This window comes from Globicephala melas, chromosome 8 (assembly GCF_963455315.2).
Source record: "Globicephala melas chromosome 8, mGloMel1.2, whole genome shotgun sequence".
Classification (NCBI taxonomy): Eukaryota; Metazoa; Chordata; class Mammalia; order Artiodactyla; family Delphinidae; genus Globicephala; species Globicephala melas.
This window is the reverse complement of record NC_083321.1, coordinates 51,249,847-51,268,098: the sequence shown is the minus strand read 5'-3', so window position 1 is coordinate 51,268,098 and position 18,252 is coordinate 51,249,847. Positions and strand designations below refer to the sequence as shown.

Below are 18,252 nucleotides of genomic sequence, written 5' to 3'. Positions count from 1 at the left end.
TCTCCTCCCTCTCTGTTACCAGAGGTCTTGGTCTAATGGGCCCTTTTGGCACCTGGTAGGCAGGGGAGGAGCCACCTGACTTGGAAAGGGGGGTGTGACCCATCTTCCTCCAGCAATCTGGGTGGAGGTCATCCGGTCTGCTTCTCTTTCCAGACCAGGCCAGGGCTGGAGTGGCAAGTAAAGGAGCGGCCTGGAGTCAGCAGTGGCCTTGCTCTCTCGCCACACCGCTTGAGCTTTCACTCACCAGTGTCTGGTACTCCAGTACCTGCCTTTCCAACCCCCCCAGCTGGCCCCGGGCCTGTTAATCTGCAAAATGAGTGTTCCTGTTTGCCCTGCTTCTCCTGTGCTGCTTGGAAGATTTAGAGGAACTTAGGAACCTTAGATGCTGTAGGCTTATTTTATTCCATTTTACAAATGGGAAATCCACCTCCCCCAAGTCCCAGGCTTAGTGAGGACAAGTCAGGTTGCTTCCCATCCTCCACAGTCATACCCTTAGGAGGCGGTATAACTGCATTGGGTGGGACAGGCTGTAGAGCAGACACCCAGCCTCAGCCGGAGTCTTTCCATTTAGAGTCTCACCCTCACCCCAGGCTAGAGATCCCAGGGAGGTGGTGACAGGAGGTGTCAGCCTCCCTGTCCCTCTTCCTACCATCTGTCTCCAGTCAGGAAAGCAGGTGGGCAGGGCTACTTCTGTTTCAAGGGTTAGGGGACTCTGTGAGGTTCCAGAATCCCAAGGCATCTCGTGAAGGGCTGGGCCCTTAGAATTAAGCCATCCAGGCCCGTTTTATAGATGTCTGAAGAAGCTGAAGGCTGAGACAGGTCATGCAGGCAAGGACACATAGGAAATCAGCCGCTGAACTGGGACTAGGACTCAGATTCCGCCCTCCCCCTGTGCACTTTTCCCCTAGGGGCTGGGGTCCTTCAGGAATCCTGTTGGGCAGCTGTGGAGCCAAGCCCAGAGAACGTGACCTTCCTGTTTAAGTCAGCTGGTGCTACTGTGCCTTCCCCACTGGTCAGAGCAGGAGGCTGGGCCCTTCAGTGCTTGGGCAAGGGGTCCAGGATATTAGGGTTGTAGAGAAGGAAAGAGGGTCCAGGACTCCTCACCTTACTTTTTATTTTTATTGAAGTATAGTTGATTTACAACCTCACCTTACTTTTGAGCTGAGGTCTCATAGTCCCCAAGAGGGACAGGGTTGGGTGCAGGAGTCAAGCCAGGGTGAAGGTGGCAGGGAGTCGGCATAAGTGGAGGACCCGGTCAGTGTACTTAATGCACCTTAACTCTCACATTAATCCTCTGAGGCAGGATTTGTTTTGCACCAGAGGAAACTGAGGGGCAATTTGTTGCCTTAGGCATTGTCAGCTGGCTCATTCACCAGCCTTGTGTTTCAGACACTGGCATGGACATGAGGCCACCAGACTTCATCACGGTTCTAGGCATGACCTTGAGACAATGAGGGGCTGGGAAAGGTGAGAGGAACCACTGGACAGCATACCAGGAGGCCTCAGTAACTCCTCAACCCTTAATGCCTATAAAATACCTGACACAAAGTAGCACTGAAGGCCACACTGAGGTAATAACAACAATCTCATAAATGGCTCTCACAGGCCTGAGAGTCTCACCATGAGGAAAAGGTTAAGAGCAGGCCTTGCTGCTGCCCTAGAGGACAGCTGGAGCACCAGAGTTTCACAAGGCAGGCCCTCACCCACTTGCTTGCTCTCAGAACAGGGCACCTACCGCCACCTCTCCACCTGGGTCCTACCTCAGGGCAGAGTCTGCTTCACTCCTCTGGTTTCCACAGCCCTGCAAGATAGGGATTGTAAATAGCTCAGAGGTGAAGCGATTTGCCCAAGGGTACACAGCTGGTTAAGTAGAACACCTGAGGTGCATCTAACTCCAAAGCCCCCATTCTTTAGTGAACCCTGGGTCAGACTCTGTCTCAAGGTCGGCTGCTTTCTCCCTGATGTTAAAAGTGGCTGACTGGTGCTACTGAGCCCCCATTTAAGAAGAAAAACCTTAAGCTAATATGATGCTTTGAATGGTGGAATCCAAGCAATGTGGATATCATGGGGCCCTTTTCTGGCACCTCTTTTTTTTTTCTTTTGAGGGCTGTTCCGCGCAGCTTGCAGGATCTTAGTTCCCTGACCAGAGATTGAACCCGGGCCCTCAGCAGTGAAAGCACGGAATCCTAACCAGTGGACCACCAGGGAAGTCCCTCTGGCACCTCTTAAGTCACTTCACAAAAGTGGCCACCCTCTCTGTCATAAGCTTGGATCTCTCCTAGCCCAAGTCCAGACTCAAGTGAAGGGCACCTCCCCTGGCACAGAAGAGGTGCATGCTGCACTGTCGATGGAAGGCGGGCTGGGGAAGCAGGTGTGGTCTGCAAAGGCCCAGCTGGGCTTGGAGGCTGGCACTCCCCCAGGCCATGCTGGTAGCAATGCTGTAACCCTGATAATCTAAGCAGTGAGTTCACTAAGCACTTTCGCACCAGTGAGCTGCCTGAGGAGGGTTATGGGTTCTGCTTCACGAACAAGATGGAGAGTAACATCCAAAGGGTGAGCGGCAGGACTGGGAGCAGAGCCCAGTTCTAAGACCTGCCTAGAGGCAGCCCAGGCCAGGCAGAAACCAAAGCCATTTCCAGCACTTGTGTCCCTCATGCTGCCTCTAATCGAAGCAGAGTGAGGCTGTGGGAAGTGGCCTTCAAGATTCTGATGACAGCTTTGCCACTGAGCCCTGTGTGACCTGAGACAAGGGTTTTGTTCTCTTTGTGCTTTGCTTTCCTGAGTACAATGTGACTATATCACACTAGAGACTGCCCTTCCAAAGATCGTGTGTCATGAGAAATAGAGCTGGGGACCCTCAGAGACGATGTAGCATTGCCCCACGCTATCAAGGTGGGAGCACAGAGGCTCTGAACCCTCAGGGACCTGGCCAGGCTCACACAGCCAGGACAGGGTCCCAGGTCCTCAGCTTCTTGAGCCCTGCCCTTCCCTCTGCTCCACAAGAACGGCTGTATGAAGCTCTTCTCCCTCCAACACACACTCTCTTGGGTGTAGCTGGAGGATAGGAAATAACACTTTATTGTATCAGTTTAAAATCCCATGCCATCCGGTCCTCACGTCATGCCTGTGCAGTGGGCTGGCTCCTGTGCACACCCCGTGCTGGGGGTAGGGGTGGGGTCAGGACCAGCTAGCCTTCTCTTCCCCCTGCTCCAGTCCCCAGCCCACCAGAGTTATGTCAGCAACGCCTGGCGCAGCATCTGCTTCTTCTGGGGTGTGAGGCAGGTGGGGAACTGGATGTCAAAGAAAATGAAGAGGTCCCCCTTCTTGGTGGGGTCCTCTGGCAACGGCATCCCCTCACCTGGCACCTTCTTGAAGTACTTGGGGCTGAGACGGGAAGATGAAAGAAGGGGGCTCAGAGGGCACCCCAGAGCAGCACACCCGCCCCTGCCCAGAAAACCTCAGGCGTGGGGCAGTCAGCAGCTTCTAGAACCAGTGGGAGGGGAGAGGAGACTGGCTTGTTCCAGACAACTTGTTCCCTGAAAACCGTTTACACTGAGGCTCTGATGGTGGATTCCAGGAATCCCATTTTACATGGGAAACAGGACAAGCAGCAGACCCTGGGTTGGGGTGGGGGAGTGCTGGGCTGCTGAGCTTCCCATGCAGAGGGCCTTGCTTGGAAAAGGGCTTAGGAGATGCAACTCAGAACTCTAGAACTTCTAGAGGATGAAGGCAACAAGGATTTCCCAACACAGGGGGCCTCTGGCCTCCACAATGGCTTCATGCAAGTTAGAAAAAGGCACTTCATTTGCCAAGTGAATGCGGCCCGCAGCTTAGCCAGAGAGGGGGCTGGATTTCAGTCTCTCTCACCCCTTTGTGCTGGGTACAACCTGAACAACTATACCAGGCCAGCCTGTCCAACACACCCTCTAAGGACCAGGCAGCCCTTCTGCGTATTGGGGCCCAAGCAGATGGACTCACTGGACGATGTCATTGATGGGGATTTTGAGCAGACGGTCATCTAGGGTCTTCACCTCCACGGTGCAGCAGGTCAGAGCCTAGGGGACATTAAGGCCAAAGGTGGGAGTGGGGGAGGCCCCCATGTCCATTCTCTTTAGAAGGCACTTTATGAGACTATTCAGTGCCAGGCCCTACGCACTGGAGACAGAAGGATGTTCAAGGACTAATAGGTGAGTGAGCCGGGCTACCACCTGCCCTCAAGGAGTTCACAGTCTGGGAGATAAGAGTGATGTTGATACATGTTATGACAGAGGGAAGTAAAGGGGTCGGTGGGAGCCAAGGTGGCGGGTCCACTGAACCATTCTGGGCTGGGGCAGGAGGGCTCCATAGTGGTGGTAGCAGCTGATGAGCGCCTTAAAGGGTGAGGAGGAGCCTGCCAGTTAGACAAGGTGGGCAGACAGCACTCCAGGCAGAGGGCCCAGCATAAGCAAGAGAACGAGTGTGTGAAAAAGAATGCACCCAGTGGGCAGGAGCTCTAAGTGGCAGTGGCTGGAGTGCAGGGGATGAGATCAGCAGGGGCCAGACAGCAGAGGGCCTTGAATGCCATGCAAAGGTGTTTAGACAGGAGTGTGGCAGGGTCAGATGACTTTGTGGAAAGATCCTGGTGGGGAAGTGCCTGAAGGAGATGAGAAGAAAGGCAGGAAGGCCACTGAGAGGGCTGCTGCATACACCCAGGTGCACAGACCTGGACAGTGGGGCTGAACAGAAGTGGACCAAGTGGAAAGAGATTTGGAGGTGGAATTAACAGGACTTAGTGCGTGACCGCAGGTGGGGTCGGGGAAGGGCGGCAAAGTCTAGGCCGGTGCCCAATTTCTTGCTTGGGTTGTGAGGGCGCAGAGGGGCCACTCACACTCAGGAGTGAAGACGGTCACAAAGGTTTTGTGTGGCACTTATCACGTTCTGAAGGCCTGCGCCACGCACCAGGGGGAGAGGGGAGTGAAGCCTGCTTGCCTCGGGGCCTCCCAGGGGTGGGGGGGCCTCGCTCTGATCTGCCCACCCCTTGTTCCTCCACTTTGCCCACTCACCTTGCCCAAGGGGATGGAGTTCACAAAAATGAGGTTGTCGTTCTCCCTGCGGAAGCGAGGGTGTAGCTTCTCCTTTACGATGAAGATGATATCGGCTGGGATGATGTTGGGACCCTGGGCAGGGTGAGCCAAGGGATGACAAGGCCTAATTGGCTGTGTGACTTTGGCCAAGTTTCTGCCTCTATTGTCCCCATGTCTTCCTCTGAACAATGAGGAGATTAGACCAGGTTTTCTGGAAAGGCCTTTCCAGTCTGGCTTCATAGCCCCTCCTCTGAGAAGCCTACCCCAAAGAATCCTGCTCTACCCCCATCACTGTCCTCTACTGAGCAGCCCAAGGAGATGCACGCAGCTGAAGGGCAGAACACTGTCCTGGGGACAGAGAACTGCCTGCAAGTCTATCCTGCCAAGCTTCATTAAGTTCCAGACCTCTGCTGGGTCTCTTCTGGGCACTGGGGACAGAGGGATCAGACTGGCCACCACCCCCAAGGGCTTCCAGTCTAGTGGAGGAAACAGGCACACAGTGAATCCTCAGCAGGCTCAAGAATGTGATAAAGGGAACACAGAGGCGGGAGCTCAGAGAGGCGCTGACCCAGAGGGGAGGTCAGGGAAGGATGCCCAGAGCATTGGAGCTGGGTCTTGAAGTGGGTTTTTCAAAAGTAGGTGTTTCATAAGTGAGAAAGGGGGCAAGAAGTACAGGCAGAGGAATTCATTTCTCTGGCTCTAAAGACACCATCATCCTGCCTCTTCTCAGGACTTGAGGATTCAGCATGCCTTGGACAATAATTTTACATTTTTATTTAAGTAAGTATTTAATTTAAAATTATTATAAATAAATGGTTTCTGTGTAGCTCCTATAGTTGGGCTTTACTCAGAGAAACACTAAAGAAAATCAGGAAAAACACTGATGTTAGGACTGGATTCTCCTTTCAGCTCCGGTGCTCTTGCCCAGGGAAAGTCCCTTCCCTCTCTAGGCCTCAGTTTCTCACTCTGCAAAATGGGGAGAAACCCTGGGCTACCCAATCCCCGAGGCATTGTGCAAGGCTTTGTCCCTCGGAAGGGACATTGGGGATCAGCTCACCCACGCTGCAGACCGGTCTCCCTTCCAGACCAGGGCTCATAGGGGCAAGAAAAAGCACTGCCTCCTTCCCCCTCAGTCTTTCCACCGAATGAACCCATGTGACTGTCCCTAGGCAGCTTCCCTTCTTCTCACCTGGTCCCCTTCCTTCTCGAAGGTGATACGTGTGCCCTGCCTCCAACCAGGCTTCACGTCAATCGTGAGGATCTTGTCCATGATGGTAGAGAAGTACCCATCCTCATTCAGCACCTGTAGTGAGATGACAGGGGAGGGAGATTTGCTCAGGATTTCCCAGCTGGCCTTTACACACGTGAGGGATGCTCCATGGGATCTGTGCTCAGCTCAGTTCTCTAGCAATGGGGAGAACTTGCCCTGAGCCATCCCCACTCCCACCCTATTCCACTGGAACCAAGAGCTTATGATTCCAGGATGGCAGGGCGTGTCATGGGGTTAGGGCCTGAGGTGCCAAGCAGTCACCATGAGTCGATCAAGGCCACAACTCCAGCCCTAGAAATTATGAGGCCCTGGCTTCTAACAGACACGGTGAACACGCACTCACTTCCTCTCCCACCCCAGAGGCTTTGGCCCTGAGCCTCTAGCAGGTCTCTTAATCCCAAAGGGAGAAAGATCACAGAGAGCAACATATCTCAGCCTCACCCAAAGCTTTCCTCTGTTATGTCATCCATCTATTCTGCAGTCACGTACCCAGATGGGTGCCATCTGTGGAAAGCATGGCTACAGCTGGCATCTCCTCTGTTGGGCAAAGGTGTGAGGTGGCCTTGCTCATGTGCCTAGCACAGGGCTGGACCATGGGACAGGGCCAATGCAGGGTCTGGACCCTGGGGCACTGAGGGTCTTCTTCAACCAGTCCCCTGGGGAACTGTCCCCCAGCCCACCCCCCATGCCCACACAGCTCCTTCTTACTCATGAGGCAGACACCCAGATGAAACCCAGAGGGTATGGTCTGGTAATGCCCAGAGAGCAGAATTCACAGGAGACTCCTCCCACCCACAGCCCTCCCTCTTCCCTCAGGGATGGGGCTGAACTGAGAAGAACGGAAAGAGCTTGTCCCAGTTAGAAGCACACAGAGGGGATTCCTGAACTAGGAAAGAACCAGGCTAATACCCTCAATTGTCCCTTCCAAACTTCAGATTTTAGAATTCTACCATCTCCAAATCTAAGATTCCATGATTCTGTGAGAGACCATACCTGAGGTCTCCAGTTAGGGTCAGGGAGGAGGTAACCAGTAGGGTTGGAGGGGATAGAAGGTGGCTCCCAAGTACTCACCCTTCGGGAGATCTTAATTTTCTTGGTGCAGCCAAAGAATAAGTCCTCCAGGGATAGGTAGAAGTCTCGTTCGATTGGGGGGTCCTGTTTCTTGACCCCTCGGCCCCGGAGTCCCCCAAAATTCAAGTCTACCTCATTTCCTTCTGCATCAAAAAACTCTGCAGGAGGTGGGGAGAGGCGAGGAGTAGGAGAAATTGTGTCCAGAAACTCGGATTCATAGCCAATCCCCCCACCTCTTCAGTCCCCAAGCGTAATACCCAGACTCCCATTCCCACCTCGCAGACTCAGACTGTTCGGCCGGGCCAACGAGCTGCCCTTGTAATAGGGAAGAACCTTTGTATTCTATTACAAGTTAATCACTAAACAGATGTTACCTATAAGCTTAAATTATACGTAATGGCCCATCTCTGGGAACCCTACCTCCCAGGTAATGAGCATTAAGCTAAAATACCCTTGTTTAGCTCACAGAAAACATCCTGACCAGGCTCACCTGTGAATGACTGCAGGGAGGAGGAAATTAACACCTCCCCTCCTGAGTCTGACGGGGAGCTAGGAAATGTGACTTTACCCCCTCCCCTTTTGGTATAAAGGAAGCCTGAATTCTAACTCAGGCAAGATGGTTCTTTGGGACATGAGTCCACATCTTCTTGGTTTGCTGCCTTTTCAAATATAGTCGCTATTCCTTGCCCCCAACAACTCATCTCTCAATTTATTGGCCTGTCCTGCAACGAGCAGTAGAAGCTTGGACTCAGTAACATCCTCAACTGTCGATCCAAGGATTACCATCTCTTGATGCCCTCTACTACTGCTTTATCCCCCCCTTTGGACTCCCTTCACCCACACTTCCCTACCTCCCTCCCCCAGCCCACCCCTACCTCTGGGGAAGTACTCCTCAACTCAGGCTGCCTCAGAGGAGACAGGAGTGTCCTCTGGTGGCAGTAGCTGGTAGTGCCAGAAATGATGTGCTGTTAGCTTTTGTGGAGGGTCACAGCATGCCAGTCCTCCCTACCCTTCCCCAGGCTCCATTGTCCTCCCTGTTCAGCCAAGCCCAAGACCACTAGAGACCCCAGGCTCAAATTTCTATGAAGTCAGCAGCTGAGATGGGGAGAGACAGGGTTAATCCCTAACAAATTAGAGATGTCACCAACATGTTTCCAAACTCCTCTTTCCTCAACTTCTTCTGGCCCTTCCCAGCTCTACACCCATAACCCCTCTTGCTGCCCCACCTTCCATCCTAGTGCAAAGAGCCCCTGCCCTTGAGGTGCACTGCAATCGTCTGGGCTTCAGTTTCTCAGTCTGTGGGATGGGGTAACATGCTTGACCTGCCTTCCACCATTAGGATCAGATAACAAGATGATGATGAACTAAAACTAGCTCAGAGGGACCTCCCTGGTGGTTCAGTGGCTAAGACTTTGCCTTGCAATGCAGGGAGTGCCAGTTCGATCTCTGGTCAGGGAGCTAAGATCCCACGTGCCTCGCAACCAAAAAACCAAAACCAAAAAAATAAAACAGAAGCAATATTGTAACAAATTCAATAAAGACTTTAAAAATGGTCCACATCAAAAAAAAATCTTTAAAAAAAATAACTAAAAACAAAACTTGCTGAGAGCTTACTACGTGTCAGGTGCTGTTCTCAACTCTGCGATATTATCTTATTGGCCCAGAGAGGTCAAACAAAATGCTCACAGTGCCACAGCTAGTGGTATTAGAGTTGGGATGTGAACCCAGGAGGATTTGACTACAGAACCTGTGCCCTTAACCACTAAGCTTAATGAAGCCCTTTGTAAACTGCAGGCGTCACTATCATAATTAAGATTTCCTGTACTCTGCCCCTCCTGGTTAGTGTCACAGAAAGAACTTTGCAGGCTAGAATGACCTTAGGCTAGGGAGGGCAAAGTGGTGTCATCTTAAGGTGCGCCTTAAGATGTGATGAGTCATAACACAGATGTAGAGAACAAACGTATGGACACCAAGGGGGGAAAGTGGTGGGTGGTGGTGGTGTGATGAATTGGGAGATTGGGATTGACATATATACACTAATATGTATAAAACAGATAACTAATAAGAACCTGCTGTATAAAAAATAAAATAAAATTCAAAAAGAAAAAGATGTGATGGGTCATCAAGAGGCCTGTGAATTACCGGGTCCCCTCTTGCATGGTTGAATTCATTTGTTCTCCCAGCGCCTATGGTGTGCCAGGTCTCAGACACTCCAAAAGCCAGGTCACAGGAAGCCAAGCCCCTCAATTCTGCAGGGAGATGGGACACAAGAATCCCTAGGGTGAAGCACTACAGCAGTATAACTCCTGGGAACTGCCTGAGGGACCCCCATACCATGAATTTGACCTTCCCTAATGAGCAATACCCCTGTAAGCTCTGGTTTCGCTCCCCTGAACAGCTTCTTCTCCATGCACCTGTCCCTGGGAGAGATAGGCCCATTGTATGGCATTTTTCTGACTCCAAAGCCCATTTTCATAAAGATCATCTCATTTGATTATGACCTGTGAGGAACTAGCTGTTTAACAATGAGGAAGCTGAGGTTTCAGAGAGGTGAAGAGATTTGTCCAGGATCACACGGCTCAGAAGCAGTGGTGCATGGATTTGAAACAGGCCCTCTGACTCCAAGTCCCTTGCTTTTCCAGTTTCACCTGGAGTTTATAAACTCAGCTTCCTCTGGCAGACAGGTGAAGGCAATGCACAGTAGGAGGGGCCTCTGAGCAGGCTGTAGCCCACTTAACATATCAATGTGGAGAAGAGGAAGAGGTAAGCTTTGAAATGCAGACAAGCTGTAGTATAGCGGGGGAGAAGGGGCTGGGGCAGCCAGGCAATGAAAATCTAGACTCTGTGAGCTGCTTAACTGGAGTCAGGAAGGAAGACAGGTCTGAAGGTGAACTGTCCTTGCATGATGATTCGGAGCCTTGGAAATCAACTCTTTGTCAGTTTGCCTCAAACCTGGGATCATTCACACATCCATCCCTGTATTCATCTCACTAACACACGCTTGTACGTTGAAATCTTATGCAGCCATTAAAATGAATAAAGTAGATCTGTTTATAATAAGATAATCTCCAAGATATAAGTGAAAAAAAATCAGTGTATATAATGTGGTCCCATTTCCTTCACAAAATAAAAGGCTATGTAAAAATAAATCTAAGCTCATAAATCCATAGAATATTTCTAGAAGGATATAAACACTGTTAACAGTGAGTGGCTGCTCCTGGGGAAGGAATGGAGGACTGGAATTTCTTTTACAATAATTTTTTTTTTTACCATGGACTATATATATTTCTTAAAGTAAACAAAACTACTCAGAGAAAAGCATCTTCTATAGCTATGTCCTTCCCAGTAAGGCAAAGGGGCAGGCAGGACCTCTTACCATTAAAGGGGTTATCTCCCCCGAAGAACTCATGGAAAACCTTTTCCGGGTTGCCGTGGAAGACGTAACCAGTTGTCCACGGGGTCTGCGATCCAAACTCCAAAGGAATTCCGCCCTTCAGTCCTTCCTCTCCGAACTTGTCATAGATGCCTCTTTTCACAGCTGTGGATATGTGTCACCTTGAGGAGGGATCCAGCATAGGGGCTAAGAGAGCTGGAGGGCTGGGAAGCAGAAGGATATGGGGCAGAGAGGAAGGGGCGGGGCGAAAAGAGCCTTATTTCTAAGGTGCCTGCTGTCTGGCCGACTCTAGAAGTTAGGGATTTCATTTCATCTTGGGTGGACCTAGGTATGATCCCGTAGCCCAGAGGAGAGATGATAAAGACTGAAACTTGCTGGGGGAGGGGTGGGGATTGGAGAAGACAGTGAGAGACTGAGGGTCGGGCTATCATCCTGGGGTTTGGCTTAACTCAGTCATCACAGCTACTGTCTTTTGTGGGGTAAATAAAATCCTAGAGCCTTGAGATTGTAGGATGTAAGAATTCTAGAGCTTCCAAATGCTAGAGCTTTGAAATCTTAGAGTCCGAAGTCCTGAAAACTTGGGGCTGGAGAAACATCAGTGATCTTCTGGCCATTCTTCTGCACAGTATCCATGATCACAGTCTCCAGGGCAAGCCCTTAGGGAACCCATGTGGGCACTGCTTCGGGCAGGGGCGGGGGATCTCTTTCCCTAGGCTTCAGTTTTCCACAGGAGAGAGATTTCCTAATCACAGACCCCTCTCTGTCCCTTTGTACATATGCTGTCCTTGAGGAGATGGAGATTTAGCTTCTTGGTAATCAGGGAATAACCGGGCGTGTCTGCCTCAGCCTTAGCCTTCTTTCCTGGGCAGCAAGCATCTCACTCTGCAGTCCTGCAGGGGATGGGTGGGGCACGGGGCATGTGAGGCGGGGAGTGGGGGGGGGGGGAGGCCCTGCCCCAGGTCCTGCACTGCTGAGACTAGCGGAGCATGTCAGCCTAATCTGGGGGCTCTCCACACCACGTCCTCCACCTTAGCTTGTGTCTACTGAGAAAGGCAGTTCATTATGTTTCCTTTCTCAATTTGTTTAGATTCTGGGCAGGGAAGAGGAATGCTTACTCTCTGCTGGGCCCCCTCAGAAAGCCCAACGCTCAGAGACGTGAGGATGATGTTAATAGAGACGCGGGACAGAGAAGCCGCCCTCCATGCTCAGTCCCAATCACTCACGGTCGCTCAGCACATCGTAGGCCTCTGCTATCTGCCTGAATGCCTCCGCTGCGGATGGCTCAGTGGACCTCAACGGGTGGTTCTTAAGGGCAAGTTTCCGGTACCTAGAGCGAGGAGGGTTAATATCCTGAGGCACAGACCAAGGTTCAGAGCTGGCTCTGCTGTCTGCTGCCTGGTGGTCTCTCGGAGCTTTGATGTTCCAGCTATAAATCAGGGCTGTGGTGGCCAGGGAGGCGCAACACTCAGATCCCCTGGAAGAGAACCCAGTGTCGGGAGCATGGTTGACTGACAGTCCCAGGAGCTGCCCCACTGGCCGTTTGTGCTGAGGCTGCACTGGCCCCAAGTGGCTCCCAACCTATGCCTATGCTTGTTGGGGTATCAATCAGTGCTGGGCCAGCCCTACAGGACCCAAGCCTCCTCCAATGCCCAACCTCTGCTCGAGGCCTCCCCATCAGCCTGGCTGAGATTTTCTCTGGATGACGCCAGAGCCCTCCCTACCCAACCCTTCCTTCCCTCTTGCCTTTCACAAGCATCAGACCTGCACTATGGTGTGAAGGCTCCCCGGCACATTCCTAGTCCCGCTTCATCCTCACAGTTGTTTCCCTCAAACATTTCTTGCACATCTAATTCTGTCTTGGTGTCTGAACTGACACACAGGCTTCTTGGGAAGATTAGATAAAATAAGGTGTCAGTGGGCCTGCTACAGAGAGGCACTCAGCACAGATCAGGTCGTCTCGCTGTCTGCCCCTCTGTGCTCATTCTTTCCCCTATTTCTTTTTTATTTGTTTGTTTATTTATTTGCCTGTGTCAGGCAGGTCTTAGTTGTGGCATGTGGGATCTTCGCTGCGGCATGCAGGATCTTTTGTTGCAGCGCTCAGGCTTCTCTCTAGTTGTGGCGTGCAGGTTCCAGAGTGCACGGGCTCAGCAGTTGCAGCACGTGGGCTTAATTGCCTCGCAGCATGTGGGATCTTAGTTCCCCGACCAGGGATCACACCCGCGTCCCCTGCATTGGAAGGTGGATTCTTAACCACTGGACCACCAGGGAAGTCCCTCTTTCCCCCATTTATGTGTCTGCCCAATCCCACCACACAGTGATGCCACACCTGCAGCATCTGGGGATCTGTATCATTACATCTCAGGAGGAAAGACGTGGCACAAGCTGGAGATTTGTGGAGAGTTTAATAATGGACCACACACCAAGGTGTGACAGGTGGGGCAGGAAACCACAAGGGACAGCACAGTCCCTTGAGGCTACGAGTCCTGAGGTGTCCTGACCACCCATGAGCCTGTAGCAGTGAGGGGAGGGAGAGGTTACTGAAACCCCACAGGAGAGAGTGTGTGGACAGGGCCTTGGTAAAAGCTGTGATCTTTGATTCAGGGCCATAGCCAACCTGAAGAGATCCCATAAGAAGGGAGCTGGGAATAAATACCCCTGCCCCACTCTCCTCCCTCCCAATCTCCTGCCTTGTGCTCCTTTTGCAGGATGCATCTGGAAGCCTGAGGGCCAGGAGGTCTGCTGATGCAGTTCATATGGGCCAGTCTCCCAGAGCAGAGAGTAGGGCGCAGAAAGGTGGGGCGGGGGTCTGCAGGAGCAAAAGGAGGGCATCCGCACAGCCTCCTCAGTCACTCAGTACACATGTGGTCCCACACACGGTCCACCCTGCTCACACCTTCCATGCCAGTGACCCCAGAGCTCTGCCGTGCTTCTTACTCCACTCCACACACACTCCGTGGACAAGCTTAGCTGGCCGACGGCTTTGAGCACCAGCTACACGCTGATGATTCCCAAATCTCTATCTCAAACCAGTTCGCTCCCTTGGCTTCAGACCTCTGTACCTAGCTGCCTACTCGGTACCTCCTCTCCAGTGTCTCACGGGCCCCACAACCTCAATGAGCCCAAACGTGCACACATTTTCATTCCCTAAACTTTTCCCCATTTGTCCAGACCCTGAAGCGGAAAAGCTGAGTAACTTCCACTCCAAGTTCTCCTTCGTCCCCTCCACCACCATCCCATCAGTCACCGAGGCACATCAGCTTTTCCTTCTAAATAATGTTTTCTTGCTGCTTCTTCATCCCTACAACCATTGCAGAACCGTGTCTTCCTGTTTCCAGTTTCCCCCTCTCCAGTCTATTCTGTGTGCTGCCACCACTTTGATCTCTCTCTCTCTTTTGTTAATTTGATGTTTTTAAAATGCTCCCTGACCAAGTCACTCTCCTGCCTGAACCCTTTACTGGTTCCCCCTTTGTCTTCAGCATAAAATTCAAATGTCTCTGAGATTCAACTTCCGCTTCTCTCTCTGCCCTTCTCACTCACAGCTCTCCCTCCCTGCTCCCACGACCTCTCCTGTCCTTCTCTCCAGGCTCCAAGCTCCACACTCTGCACTGCTCATGGCTTTGACATTCTCCTCCCTTTACCTGGAATGCTCACCCCTCTCCAGCTCCTTTCATCTCCTCCTGGCAAATATTTATTCACCTTTCCACATTCAACTCAGGGGTCAACTCCTCCAGGATGTCTTCCCTGACTAGTTTCCAGTCTAGATTAGATACTCTTTCCCACATCCCCAAGTGCCTTTGATCCTCATACTTAGCACGTGGTGCTTCAGTTGTTCGACGGATCTGTCTCTCCCACCAGCCTGTGAGTGAGACCCTCCAGTTGTCGTGTCCAGTTCTCTGCGTCCTCAGTGCCTAGCACCAAGTGCAGTGAGTAAACGTTGTGAAATCACTGTCCCACAAGGCAGCCCATTTCACTATGGGGCCAGTCTGACTTTTAGGCAAAGCTTTCTCTTACTGAGCTGGGTCTGCTGTCCTGCGACTCTGCCTCCATCCACGACGGTCCTGGTCCTGGCTCTGCCCTGGGGGGCCTTACAGACAGAATCTGCTCTGTCTACCTTGACAGACTTGAAGGCAATTTTCACACCCTCCCTGAGACTTCTAAACCAGCCCTTCTCAATTACAAAGGTTGTAGTCAGGTGTGAGAATTGCAGGAAAACTCTAACAGTGAGTAAAAGTAAGGAGGTTTGAAAAGAGTTCAGTTTTCCATATAAACTTGAGTGGTTTTAAGCTCTGCAGTAACATCACTCTCATTCACCTGCTTTCCTGAGTGGGAAAGAAAGGGGCGAAGTCACAGCCCAGATGTGGCAGCCTCGGATGAATGAGTGAGAAGTTAATAGCTGGGCGATTATGAATCATCGTGGTGCTTGTCATCATTATATAAGTTTAGCCTTTTTGGGGGGGAGGGGTCAAAATCTAGGTGCTCCCATGGAAGAGTGTGTCAAACATGTGACTCATGCCTTAAGAGTTGTTTCAGGGGGACTTCCCTGGTGGCACAGTGGTTAAGAATCCGCCTGCCAACGCAGGGGACATGGGTTTGAGCCCTGGTCCAGGAAGATTCCACATGCCGTGGAGCAACTAAGCCCGTGCTTAGCCCCACAACAACTGAGCCTGCGCTCTAGAGCCCAGGAGCCAAACTAGTGAGTCTGCATGCCACAACTACTGAAGTCCACGTGCCTAGAGCCCGTGCTCTGCAACAAGAGAAGCCACCACAATGAGAAGCCCGCGCACCGCAGCGAAGGGTAGCCCCCGCTCGCCACAACTAGAGAAAACCCACGTTCAGCAATGAAGACCCAACGCAGACAAAAATAAATAAATAAATAATTTTTTTAAAAAAGAGTTGTTTCAGGGGAGAAAGGTTAAGGACTGTTGTTTGGAACATATATGGTTCTTTTAATCACTCTTTATAAGACATGGTTTCAGACGCAAATGATTGCTGGGCATCTTCATGCTCATTATCTCATATAATTCTATTTCAATACCACAACAATTCTTATTTTTCATTTTATTTTTTTTAAGAGATGGGAAAACTGAGGCTCAGAAAGGTTAAGCAATTTTCCCAGGTCACACAGCTAGCAGATAGGAGAACCTAGGTTCAGACCTGGCTCTTTCCAGTGCTTAAGTTGGGCTTATCTTTCTGCATTCCAACTGCCCTCCCTCCTTGTGACCTTTCCCTAGACAGGTCTCACTGGCCAATGAAATGCTATGAACAGTGGGTGACATCACACACTGTCCCGAATTGTTCTCTAATTGATTAACGAGTTTGTGTCTTGTTTCGCCAGCCACACTGTAGACTCTCTCCACTTACCCCACTGAGATCCCCTATGGGACTTGGCCCGTGGTAGGCAATTAGAGCAGGCAAGGTGTCTGAATACTGGCTCTGCCGGTTACTAGGCACATAGCCTTGGGATAATAATGGTACCTACCTCTCAGGGCTGTTGTGAGGATTAAGTGAAATAATGATGGAAGGTTCTCAGAACAGCATCTGCATAATTCAATAAGTGTAGCTATTATCATACAACCTTAATTAATTAAATTGTCCTAGATTCCTCCCTTTCTTCTTTACCCTACAATGATCCAATTTATAGCTAAGTCCATTCTCTCTTCTCTCTCCAGCCCACTGCCCTGCTTCAAGCCTCATCTTTTGCCTTGATTATCATGACAGCTTCTGAAGGGGTCTCTCTCCTTCCAAGATAGCTTCCACATGCCCTGTATGCCCCTTTTTGTAACATTCATCAAGCCTGCTGTGACTTATTCAACATCTGTATCCACCAACAAAGTTAAGCTGCACATGTCTGATTCATGATATCTGTAGCTGCTGAGACTGCACCGAACCCATATAAGTAGGCGCTCAGTAAATATTCGTCAAAAAATATTTTTTCAGAAAAATGTGCTGATTCCTGTCTTAGACACACCACAAAGTCCCCAAGACTTGATGGAACTATTCAGAGATGTAATTTATTCAATGCCAAAACCCCACGTGGACAGCCAGAATAAAATATGTAATACATCCATCTGGTCAGGTCACTCTCCTGTTCACAATACTTTGGGTCTCCATATTATTAAGCAAAAGTCTCCTTTGTTCCCATTTTATTGCTAGGAAAACCAGGGTACCCAGGAGAGCAGACAGGGCATAGAGAGTAAGGGATGATGGATTGGAAACCCTGACCCAGCCCAAAGCCAGGAAGTCGGTGTGCAAGAAGCAAGAAAAGGAACAAGGTCTACCTTGCCTGCCCTAAGCTGTGCAGGAAAGCTCAGTTTGGAAGAGATGAGGGTGGGCCTGTCCCAGCACAACCCAAAAGCCTCGCTCCTGCCCCCACTCACGCATTCTTGATCTGGGCATCTTCTGAATTGCGAGTGATCTGGAGCACAGAGTAATAATCCTGGCCCATGGCTGGCTGGATAGTCCTGAGTCCAGCGGCTCTGTTAGTCTGCATTCCGTGGTTGCTCCTGACAACCGCACAGGGGCACTCTGGGAGTTGTAATCCTTCCTGCCTAAACAAACCGCCTTCTCAGCTGTGCCCGTAGAAGAGGGATTGAGAAAACCGGGACTGATTCTGTGAGCCTAAGGATCACTCAACTCAGAAAACAGAGTTTTTCGTATGGACACCAAGGGGGGAAAGTGGCGGGGTGGTGGTGGTGGGATGAATTGGGAGATGGGGATTGACATACACACACTAATATGCATAAAATAGATAATAAGAACCTGCTGTATAAAAAAATAAAATAAAATTCAGAAAAAATAAGTAAAATTTAAAAAAGAAAACAGTTTTTTTGTTTGTTTGTTTGTTTTTGCGGTGCGCGGGCCTCTCACTGTTGCGGCCTCTCCCATTGCGGAGCACAGGCTCCGGACACGCAGGCTCAGTGGCCATGGCTCACGGGCCCAGCCGCTCCGCAGCATGTGGGATCTTCCCGGACCGGGGCACGAACCTGTGTCCCCTGCATCGGCAGGCGGACTCTCAACCACTGCGCCACCAGGGAAGCCCAAGAAAACAGTTTTTAAGGAGAGTAGCAATTGGTTTTAATTAAGTTTTCAGACAAATAGATTTGGCTATTTTTAAAAAATAAATCTTTATTTTAGAATGCTTTTAGATTTTCAGAAAAGGTGTGAAGATAGTAGAGCTCTCATATGCCCCACACCAGGTTTCCCCTGTCATTAACACGTTACATGAGTATGGTACGTTTATCACAAATAATAACCAATATCGGTACCTCATTTATAACATAACTCCATCCTTTATTCAGATTTCCTAGTTTTTACCCTAATGCCTTTTGTTTGTTTTGGTTTTTTAAATAATTTACTTATTTTTGGCTGTGTTGGGCCTTTGCTGCTGCACGTAGGCTTTCTCTAGTTGTAGCGAGCAAGGGGGAGCTACCCTTCGCTGCGGTGCGTGGGCTTCC

The 18,252-nt window shown here is 50.7% G+C and overlaps 2 protein-coding genes across 2 annotated transcripts in view; both read right to left on the bottom strand.

Annotated features, from left to right (window-relative positions):
• Positions 1-2,259: 2,259 nt before the first annotated feature.
• DNAJB13 (DnaJ heat shock protein family (Hsp40) member B13) lies at positions 2,260-17,340 on the bottom strand. The gene is made up of 8 exons (XM_030836117.2): positions 17,176-17,340; positions 12,022-12,125; positions 10,781-10,942; positions 7,405-7,562; positions 6,253-6,366; positions 5,043-5,156; positions 3,979-4,055; positions 2,260-3,384 (listed from the first exon to the last, which is right to left on the bottom strand). Exons 1-8 carry the CDS (start codon positions 17,286-17,288, stop codon positions 3,231-3,233), a joined length of 996 nt encoding a protein of 331 aa, XP_030691977.1. The 5' UTR covers positions 17,289-17,340; the 3' UTR covers positions 2,260-3,230.
• Positions 10,853-18,252, bottom strand: part of PAAF1 (proteasomal ATPase associated factor 1) — a 63,428-nt gene continuing 56,028 nt past the window's right edge. The window contains exons 14-15 of the transcript XR_009564909.2: positions 12,022-12,125; positions 10,853-11,001 (exon numbers count right to left, since the gene is read on the bottom strand). The gene's annotated coding sequence lies outside the window, so the exon portion shown is untranslated. The remainder of the gene's footprint in view (positions 11,002-12,021; positions 12,126-18,252) is intronic.

What these genes read in the sequence shown, in the direction of transcription:
- DNAJB13 (XM_030836117.2), bottom strand. Translation starts at nt 17,288, where the DNA reads ATGCAGACTAACAGAGCCGCTGGACTCAGGACTATCCAGCCAGCCATG. An exon ending in GATGCCCAGATCAAGAATGC is followed by an intron (nt 12,126 to 17,175) that starts GTGAGTGGGGGC and finishes TCCTCGCTCTAG; the next exon opens with GTACCGGAAACTTGCCCTTA. An exon ending in ACTCCATCCCCTTGGGCAAG is followed by an intron (nt 4,056 to 5,042) that starts GTGAGTGGGCAA and finishes AATGTCCCCTAG; the next exon opens with GCTCTGACCTGCTGCACCGT.